General features: G+C 42.7%; 1 protein-coding gene across 1 annotated transcript; it reads right to left on the minus strand.

Annotated features, from left to right (window-relative positions):
- Positions 1-1,862: 1,862 nt before the first annotated feature.
- grk1b (G protein-coupled receptor kinase 1 b) lies at positions 1,863-8,832 on the minus strand. Its single transcript, XM_036934581.2, is given in 10 exon segments — positions 1,863-2,152; positions 3,500-3,720; positions 4,043-4,116; positions 4,119-4,186; positions 4,293-4,376; positions 4,574-4,691; positions 4,694-4,728; positions 6,262-6,394; positions 8,129-8,553; positions 8,556-8,832. Coding segments are annotated over 10 exon segments (1,725 nt in total).
- Between the last annotated feature and the right edge of the window lie 2,374 nt (positions 8,833-11,206).

Genomic DNA, 11,206 nt, shown 5'->3' on the forward strand with positions numbered 1-11,206 from the left:
TGGAAAGAACTGAAAACTGCTGTTCACAAATGCTCTCCATCCAACCTCACTGAGCTCGAGCTGTTTTGCAAGGAGGAATAGGAAAAAATGTCAGTCTCTCGATGTGCAAAACTGATAGAGACATACCCCAAGCGACTTACAGCTATAATCGCAGCAAAAGGTGGCGCTACAAAGTATTAACTTAAGGGGGCTGAAAAATTTTGCATGCCCAATTTTTCAGTTTTTGATTTGTTAAAAAAGTTTGAAATATCCAATAAATGTCGTTCCACTTCATGATTGTGTCCCACTTGTTGTTGATTCTTCACAAAAAAATACAGTTTTATATCTTTATGTTTGAAGCCTGAAATGTGGCAAAAGGTCGCAAAGTTCAAGGGGGCCGAATACTTTCGCAATGCACTGTATATCTCAGTTTCAAGTTCTCAGCTTAGAGAGAAGAATCCTTGTGAGGCATTGGTCTGTCACCTGCATGAGCCAGTATTGGTCGGTCACCTGAGTGAAGCAAACGTTAATAATGAATGAATTACGCATGATGAATAAGCTAAATAATGCAAATATAACTTGTCTGTATATAAGAGAACTAACATGACTGCCCCGGGTAGAGCTCCTGATCGACCTGTGTACTTGGTGCATTGAGTTGGTTGAAACCTCTCCAGTGCACTGATAATAAAGAATGATTCATTTAAGATTGACTTTGAGTGTCCCTGTGTAGATTTTCCACAACATTTATCTTCCCTTTTTTGTGGGATAGAGTTTATATCTAATCTAATACATTTGTATTTGTCTGTTAATAGACTGGATCTTTTTCAATCGTTCATTTGCATAGGTCAGGGTCGGGTTGGGCCTGGGCCAAGAGTGGAAGGTTATGATAACGTCAGTGATTAAAACATATTCAGTTGACGCACGTTAGTGTGTCAGCCCTATCTCTTTTGACATCTCACTCTCTCACCCCCTCACTCTCCCTTCCCCTCCTCCCTCCCATCCTCTCTCCTACTCTCTCTCTCCCCTCCCCCTCCCCTCTCCCTTCCTCTTTCTCAATATATCATAACTGCTGACAGGGTAGCAAAGGTACACATAGTGTATGCTATGATATATTAATGTGCTATAATATATTATATTTTATATTAGCCTTATGTTAAGTCAGGAGGAGGTGTGTGTTGTGTAAAAGCTAGAGGTCTGTTACCCAAGCTCGACAAGCCCAACGCTATATAAAAGGGTTGGGCTAGGCGAAGAGTGGAAGATTGAAAATGGTTAGTGGTTATGATTAAGATGACATCCCTTGTGAGAAGTCAGTGATAAAAAATATTCACTCTCTCTCCCATTTTCTCTGTGGCTACTGCCCTATGAGCTGTTCTATGGGCTGTTACAAGGCTACTAAATGATGTAGAGCAAATAACTGTGCCGTACAGGAGTGCATTTCAGGGTTTTGTTCTTTGAGACTAAATTGTAAATCATAGTCCACAGACGCTGAGACGTGAATAGAGGACGGGTACGCGCAGTCGCGTTGGTTGGGACAGTGTTCTCAGAGCTGCGTAGCTATGTCACAATGGGACGACGGACTATCGCGTCTCTACGTCTGTGGACTCTGAATTACGCTTTAACGTAACATTTCAAACAGATTAGGTCTAGTTCTACGTAATTTCACATGAAACATACAATAGTCATCTCAAGACTGCACGTATTCATCAAAAATATCTTAAGTGAGAGAGATCTGGGAACCATAGTCATTATAACTCTGAGGATAAGTGCTCATCTAGGATCAGTTTAGCATTTTAGATCATAATGAATAAGAGAGGGGGAACCTGATCCTAGATCAGCACTCCTACTCTGAGACACTTGATAAATACCTGACTACTTTGACTGGCTCAGAGCAGCACACAGGCCCCTCCCTTGGACTCTATAGGGATTTTGTTGGGGTCCAGGTCGTCAGGCGGATTGCCCCCTGGCGCCCAGAGGTTGAGCTCTCCGAACACCCCTGTCTCTATCATCTCCTCCTGCCAGGGGATGGGCACGTTGCCAGAAGAGAAGTCGTCATTGAACTCATTGTCCTTGGCATCGATGACCACCCCATTGATGGAGCTAAAGGCTCCCACTTTGTGGATGTCTTTGGCATACACCGCCTTGGGGTTTGGGACGAACGGTGTGGGCAGCATGCCTGAGGAGATGGGAGGAGGAGAGAGTAGATGCATTATGGATATTGTAGTTCATCATGTTACAGTTAACAGGTTTGGGTCTGGATTCAGCCTGATCAGCGGTAGATCCGCATTATAGCGTGCTTAAAATTGAAAGGGAATTTCTGATTGAGCTGACATATGCAGCGTTAACCGTGAATGAAGTCTCCGCGAACATGGAAACTGTAACGTCTGCTTCCAACTCACATTCTCATACACGTAGATCCCCTGAATGCAGCTCATTTTCCAGCCCACTTTTCACCTCACACGAGAACACACACAGATCCCCTGAACAAAGCTCACGTTCCAGATCGCAATCACCAGAAGTCTGATCACCTGTTCACACACCTGTATGTCATTATCACACACTATTTAGTTCAGTTCTTTGCACCCCATCTTCGTGAGGCATTGTTTGTTTTTTGACACACTTCTCTTCGGAGCTCTGGTTTCCCCGACATTTACTCCTCCCGTGTATGATAGTTTTTGCCTGCCTCCCTAACGACGCCTTTTGCCTATTCCCTGCCTGTACCTATCAGATTTCCTGTTATTTACCTATTGCCTGATCTCCCGGACGACGTTACTAGCCATTTCCCTGCCTGTACTGTTGCCTTTTGGACCCCCTGTGTATGACCTTCTGCCTGCCCCTGGACCCAGCTACCTGCCTCCTCCTGTGTCTGACCTTCTGCCTGCCCCTGGACCCAGCTACCTGCCTCCTCCTGTGGTCCTTTACATTAAACACCTGCTGTGTCCTGCGCTTGAAACCAGCTCTCCCTCGTGTTCATTACAGAAACATTTCATTTAAAAGGTGCGTTGCAAACAAAGCGCGATTGAATTGAATCCCCACCTTAAACTGTATAAAAAACAAAACAAACACAGTTGGATTGAATTGACCAAATATGTAGTCGTTTACTCAATATTCAACGCATCTCTTTGTGGATTTTGGTATGTTTGTGCTGTAGTGCTGTAGTCTCTTGTGACAGACTGTTAACATAAATGGAGTAGCTGGACAGTGGTTCTGAGTTTGGTGCCATTTGTATTCCTTATACCTATATACTGTACACTGAGTGTACAAAACATTAAGGAAACCTGCTCTTTCCATGACATAGACTGACCAAGTGAATCCAGGTGAAAGATATGATCCCTTCTTGATGTCACTTGTTAAATCCACTTCAATCAGTGTAGATCAAAGGGAGGATACAGGTTAAAGAAGGATTTTCAAGCCTTGAGACCTTTGAGACATTGATTGTGTATGTGTGCCATTCCGAGAGTGAATGGGCAAGACATAAGATTGAAGTGCTTTTGAACGGGGTATGGTAGTAGGTGCCAGGCACGCCGGTTTGTGTCAAGAACTGCAACGCTGCTCAAAAATGGTCCATCACCCAAAGGGTTTCCAGCCAACTTGACATAACTGTGGGAGGCATTGGAGTTGTTCTTAAAGCCGAGACGCTTTACCGGATCTTTTTCCATCAGGCCTTCACAGATAGCCTTGCCGTCTTTGCTGAACTTGTCTGTGAACACCACTGCATCATTTAAGATTCGCCGTGTTTTCAACCTGGGTGGAGTCAGAGGAATGAAGAAACCGTTTTCATCAGCTAAAAAGTATTTGATAACATGTTTGATAATGTAATGCTTGATAATGTAATGTAATGCTTGATAATGCAATGCTTGATAATGTAATAATGAAATTCTAACCACATTTTTTCATATACTATATCTAAGCTACTTTTAGGTTTTGAGCATCAATGCACACCCTTTAGATATTGGTGTTGGACATTTGTTTTCTGAATGTGGCCTGACTGACTAACAGCTCCTCTGGTGGTCTATTGGTTAAGCCATTATGTTCCCAAGCAGGAGACTGGGGCTCACATCCCAACAGTTCCATTATTACCTTCTCTCCTCTGGTTCTGAAGGGGCCCTTGGCCTGGATCATCTCATACAGGGTGACCCCCCCCCCAGGGTAAAATAGCCCTCAGTGTAGTCTTACTCTTTATGCTCAATCAGCTCCGGAGCCATGAAGCCTGAGGAGAACCACAGATTAGTGTGAACATAGGTTGCATCTGAAATGGAACCCTATTCCCTCTATAGGACACTCCTTTTGACCAGGGCCGTATGTTTGCCACATACCTGGTGTGCCTGCATATCCTCTGGTTTTGTCTTTTCCAGGCGGAAGCTCAACAGCAAGACCCAAATCAGACAGACGCACATGTCCTGAGCAGAAGAGCAAGTGGGGATGAAAACAGTTCTAAACAGCAAAAATGTCTTCTCCAACGAGAATAGAGTAGAATAATAGAATATAACTTTATTGATCCCTTAGGCCCAGGGAGAAATGAAGGTGAAAAAGTGGCACCCACTGTGGTTCCTTGGGCATACTTATAATGCTTATGGGGGGCACAGTGTGTGCCCACCTGCATCATCCAGCAGCACATTCTCTGGTTTCAGATCCCTGTCGATGACCCTGTGCTGGTGAAGATGCTCCATACCCACGATGATCTGGGCTGAGTAGAAACAAGCTCTCGTCTCATCGAGAAACCAGGGTTCTTCTCGTCCACGTTGTATACAGTATGTGAAACCTGTGGTGACAGGGTGTCATCGAGGACAGGGGGAGAGTTGAACAGAGTAGCAAGAGACATGATACTGTAGTGCAGGGGTTCGGCAACAGGCGGCCCGCGGGCAAAAACCCGCCCACAAGTGATTTTCTTTTGCCCCCCCTCCAAAGTTTTCAGTCAAAAATGAATACATCGTTTTTGGTAAAGAAAATACTGTAAAATCACCAGGAATGCAGCTAATTCGGGAAATCTGTTCCTAAGTATTCCACAAATAATATAAAAAATACATATGTGATCGTGGACCAATGAGGGTCCCACTTTAAATTAACTACAATTTAATAGAGGCTTTATAAAGGCTTCATAGAGCATTCATAAATGTTTTATAGGGCCTATCTAATGTAGATGCGTCATAAGCAAAGAGTCATGATATCATAGTGGCATAATAACTATGCCACATTTGGGAATGCACCAGATGCAAATCAAATCAAATGTATTTATATAACCCTTCGTACATCAGCTGATATCTCAAAGTGCTGTACAGAAACCCAGCCTAAAACCCCAAACAGCAAGCAATGTAGGTGTAGAAGCACGGTGGCTAGGAAAAACTCCCTACAAAGGACAAAACCTAGGAAGAAACCTAGAGAGGAACCAGGCTATGTGGGGTGGCCAGTCCTCTTCTGGCTGTGCCGGGTGGAGATTATAACAGAACATGGCCAAGATGTTCAAATGTTCATAAATGACCAGCATGGTCAAATAATAATAATCACAGGCAGAACAGTTGAAAACTGGAGCAGCAGCACGGCCAGGTGGACTGGGGACAGCAAGGAGTCATCATGTCAGGTAGTCCTGAGGCATGGTCCTAGGGCTCAGGTCCTCCGAGAGAGAGAAAGAAAGAGAGAAAGAGAGAATTAGAGAGAGCATACTTAAATTCACACAGGACACCGGATAGGACAGGAGAAGTACTCCAGATATAACAAACTGACCCTAGCCCCCCAACACATAAACTACTGCAGCATAAATACTGGAGGCTGAGACAGGAGGGGTCAGGAGACACTGTGGCCCCATCCGATGACACCACATGTAATGACTGACCTTCTATATCCCCCTTTACCTATAACACATTTATGTAGTACTTTATGAATGCCTTGTGAAAGCCTTGACAATTTGTACTTTGTTAGTAATGTGAACACTTGTCGTAATAATAAAAGGCCTAAGACTGAGGGCAATCCCGTGCATGAGAGAAGCTGTGCTTAAAGTGGTCTCCCTCTCTGGAGCCGAGTTCATCGTCTGATGTAGTGGCCTACGCACCTCAAGACCAGCCTGTATATTAGCCCTGAGGTTGATTGGTTTAGGCTGCTTAACAGGGATTACAGGGAGCAGTCACACTGTGCCCTACTGTCAGGCCAGTGGCATTGACAATGAAAGTAAACTATTATCTTGTGTGTGTGTGTGTGTGTGTGTGTTTTTTTTTGCGTGCATCCGCGTGTGCGTGTGTGTGCATGTTTGTGTGTGTATCAGGCCTGCGTGTGTCTTTGTGTGTGTGTAACAGTACCTGAGATCTCCTCCATTCATGATGGGCATAACTAGGCAGAGGTTAGTCTTGGTCTGGAAGGCATACACCAACGATACGATAAAACGACTGTGCACCTTCGCCAGAATACGTTTCTCCACGATCGCTCCCTAATACAAATCATTCATGGAAACAAATCAGCCAACTGTAAATGAAAAAACCCTAACCTTGCTAAAAAAAAATCCCCTATGGGATAATAACCATACCTTGAACCTTTCACAGTCCTATATGAACATAGCCATGTTCTACAAACTAAGAAATAAATGTAGATTATGAATGGTTATTGCAGCCAAAGCTGAGTAGAAACACATAAGCCTAGACAGAGGCAAAATACCATGGAGAATTAAAGAAAAAAACCCTGATGTGATGATAGCATGATAGGATCCTTGAAACCTCCATCACACAGTCATACTGTCATACTAACACAAGTATTACAAATAAGCGGTCATACTAACTAAGCCACACAGTAGCAGACATAACAAATTATATTTTGCTTTTACACCACACCTTGTTGGTTAGCTGGAATAATTTTGCAATAGGAGATTTTGCTGTTCAGTTGCCGTGTGCGTGCTAATAACTTTTGATTTGATGCTTGAGGCTACTTTATGCTGGGTCCACTTGGTTATCAGCAGACTGACTATACTGTATCATGACTGTAATCCTTCATTGAGAACAGAGGATGTCATGACTACTACTTGGCAGAGAGACAAAGTTTTACAACAAAGTGTTGGTTCTAGCTTCTGGCCCAACCTGCTGCGCTGTTCAGTACTGTACACTGTTTCCAGGCCACACAAACACACCCACAACCCAAAGCTCTGAATCTAGTAGAAGAACACCAGAGTCCTCCGGCAGTAGCCTCAACAACAGACAAATGTATATCCTGTACCCACACACGCATGCACACACACACACACCTGCTATATCCTACTGTACTGTGTGAAGTATATGGTTTCCACTACTTAGGCCCGAGTCAGCCTGGTTTGAGCAAAAGGTTCCTCTCCATGACCCACTAATGCGTAGACAAGCAGGAGGGCTAATGCCAGGGACACTGGCTCTCTATGTCTGGTTGCTCTGAGCTGCTTTACACCTGGGGTCTCTCACAGATACACAAGCCTCTTGCCCTTGATTAGGGTGATCTAAATCTCTCTCGGCTGCACTCACATAGCTGCCTGGTGTAATCTTGTTTCACTAACTAGTACATCTTGGAACACTTTGCATAAGGACCGGAAACTAGATCATTTTTATTCCAATAGATGCTTTTAAATCACAGTTTAGATGGCTACTGATCACGAATTGCACGTTTAAAAAAAAAAAAACTGCTGTTTTAAGCTTTCTTTTGAACTGTGCACCTTTTTAATTAACTTCCATTCATTGTTGATTTATGTTGTGTTTACAATGTACTGTATGCTGCATTCCTGACTAGGCCTCACAGAGTGTCAATGAGGTCGATGTGACCTCTCTGGTTAAATAAAGGATAATTAAATTGAAAAATTACTCCTGTGCCTCTTTTATACCTGTAGCTGGCTGTGTCCATGTGCTTTACTAGGTAGGTGTTCTGTTGATGTATAAGAAAGGGACCCTCACGTCACATAGCTTGGGCAGTCTTGACTCAATCACTAGAACTCTCTTTCAGCTTTTCGACCTGACTGTGGATTTTGCTGTGTTGATGTTTAAGAACAAAGTGTGAAAAAGCTGTGTGATTGACTGATTGATTGATTGATTGGTTGTTTGTTTGTTGGACACAGAGTTTAGGGCTACAGTGGTGAGAGGAGGTTTCAAGTTTACGTTTGATTCACTTCATTCAAGTAACTGCCACTACAAGGGAATTATTTTATTTTTTTTACCTCGTAGCCTTTATGTTTCTTCAGCCTTTATGTTCCTTTGTCCAGCTTTTTGTTGGCATACATCTTGCCTGTGGCCTTCATCTGGCAGGTGTGTACCTCCCCAAACCCTCCCTTCCCCAGCACTCTGAAGTCCATTAACCAGTCCTCATCAATGGGCTGGGCTTCCAACCACTTGAACTGGATGTAACGCAGGAAGTACATACTGTTCTTAAAGCCGGACATTGCCTTGGCCTCCAGGTGCTTTAAAAGCTGCTGCTCACTCTCCTTGAACAGGTCTCCGCGGATGTTCTTGTGGTCCTCCTTGACGCGTGTCACAGCCTTCTCCTCCAGGAAGCTGCAAAAGATCTTGGACTTGAATTCGTAGAACTTGTTGATGATCTTCTGGGCCTTCTGCACCCGGTACTTCTCCTGGGTGATGTTGAAATCTCGATGTCCTTCCAGAGGTTGCAGGCGTTCTTGTGGGTTGCATCACGCTCCAGGTACTGCTGGAAGAGCCGCTTGCCAATGGGTTGCTTGACACACATGCTGTCGAAGCCGGAGTTCACCGTGGTCTTCATGTGCTCGCTCTTCTTGATGTGCGGAAGGTTGAGCTTGGCACAAAACTTCTTGTCATGCATGGTCGACGCCGCCATGCCATCGACACTACCACGGGCTGACACATAGGCCGAGTTGGCCACAATGTTTTGCAGACCACCCATATCCATGGCTGGACCTCCACCTAGTACACGGTAGAGGAAAAAATGAGTTAAATCTTTTGCATTTACTGCTGTTCACAAATGCTCTCCATCCAACCTCACTGAGCTCGAGCTGTTTTGCAAGGAGGAATGGAAAAAAATGTCAGTCTCTCGATGTGCAAAACTGATAGAGACATACCCCAAGCGACTTACAGCTGTAATCGCAGCAAAAGGTGGCGCTACAAAGTATTAACTTAAGGGGGCTGAATAATTTTGCAAGCCCAATTTTTCAGTTTTTGATTTGTTAAAAAAGTTTGAAATATCCAATAAATGTCGTTCCACTTCATGATTGTGTCCCACTTGTTGTTGATTCTTCACAAAAAAATACAGTTTTATATCTTTATGTTTTAAGCCTGAAATGTGGCAAAAGGTCGCAAAGTTCAAGGGGGCCGAATACTTTCGCAAGGCACTGTATGTAATTTATCTAAAGGTTATGAAGAACACACTGGTTGCCATACACAAGGTCACTGGTTCAATTTCCGGTGTGGTATTTGTTTTCTAACCTTATCCCTACCCTTTAACCCTCAAGTTAACCAATTGGGATTTCTGCCTAAATTTAACCCAATCCCTGACCATAACCACTCACATTGCTTGCCTAAATCTAACCCGACCCTAACCTTAACCAATTGGATTACTTCCCTAAACTTAACCAATCACATTGCTTGCCTAAATGTAGCTTCCCTCAGAACAAGACAAATTTCAATCTGCCATGTATTACCTTGTCTTGAACCATGCCAGTGGAGAATTGTAGATCTTTAATTATGTCTTTGTAACAGAGGTCTCTTGAGTTGACATTTACCTTAATCCTGTGCCCTGGACCGGATACAAGTATTGAAAGTGATACTGTTCAAGTTAACTGGACAACTCCTGGGTTCTGAATCTCCCAAAGCCAATAAACACTATCTCTGTTAATAACTCAGTTTTGATCTGCTGCAACTGACATGTGGTTAATTGGCAAACTCAATCATGTTTAAAAGTGCAGTGGAGTGGGATAGGTTTTAAGCAAGAAGAATATGTGTTACCCGAACTACTCTATTTCAACAACATTCACTATTCTGTTACACAGTTGTTATGCAATTAATGTTATTGAATGAAATTTGTTGATACCTTCAATATGTATGCAGTGTTTTGGTCAGGTAGTATTTGAATGCTTTCTAATTTGCACAATCTATTTTGGTGCAAAACTGACTCAATCATCTTATCATAAACAGGTTTTTGTTAAATCGTCTAACAGTTGCTTAGACAAACAGAGCCTTCAGTATTCATACCCCTTGACTTATTCAACATTTTGTTGTGTTACAGCCGGATTTCAAAATGTATTAAAAAAAAAATTCTCAACCATCTCCACACAATACTCCATAATGACAAAGTGAAAACGTGTTTTTAGAAATGTTTGCAAATTAATTGACAATGAAAAACAGAAATAGCTAATTTACATAAGTATTCACATCCCAGAGTCAATACTTTGTAGAAGAACCTTTGGCAGTGATTACAGCTGTGAGTCTCTGAGAACTTTCCACAACTGGATTGTGCAACATTTGCACATTATGATTTTCAAAATTCTTCAAGCTCTGTCAAATTGGTTGTTGATAATTGCTAGACAACCATTTTCAGGTCTTACCATAGATTTCCCAAACTGTAACTCGGCCAGTCAAGAACATTCACTGTCTTTTTGGTAAGAAAACTCCGGTGTAGATTTGTGTTTTTAGATTATTGTCCTGCTGAAAGGTGTATTCATCTCCCAGTGTCTGGTGGAAGGCAGACTGAACCAGGTTTTCCTCCAGGATTTTGCCTGTGCTTAGCTCCATTCCGTTTCTTTCGTAATCCTGAGAAACTCCCCAGTCCTTAACAATTACAAGCATACCCTAAACATGATGCAGCCACCACAACACTTGAAAATATAGAGAGTGGAACTCAGTAATGTGGTGTATTGGCTTTTCCCCAAACATATAGTGCCTTCGGATAGTATTCAGACCCCTTTACTTTTTCCACATTTTGTTACATTACAGCCTCATTCTAAAATTGATTCAATCATTTTTTTTTCTCATCAAGCTACACAAAATAACCCATAATAACAAAGTGAAAGCAGGTGTTTAGAAATTTTTGCAAATTTACAAGAAACAGAAATACCTTATTTACATAAGTTTTCAGACCCTTTGCTATGTAACTCGGAAATGAGCTCAGGGGCATCCTGTTTCCTTTGATCATCCTTGAGATGTTTCTGCAATTTGATTGGAATCCACCTGTGATAAATTCAATTGATTGGACATGATTTTGAAAGGCACACACTTGTTTATATAAGGTCCCACAGTTGACAGTGTATGTCAGAGCAAACACCAAGCAA

This window comes from Oncorhynchus mykiss, chromosome 10 (assembly GCF_057628025.1).
Source record: "Oncorhynchus mykiss isolate SJ-2025 chromosome 10, ASM5762802v1, whole genome shotgun sequence".
Lineage (NCBI taxonomy): Eukaryota > Metazoa > Chordata > Actinopteri > Salmoniformes > Salmonidae > Oncorhynchus > Oncorhynchus mykiss.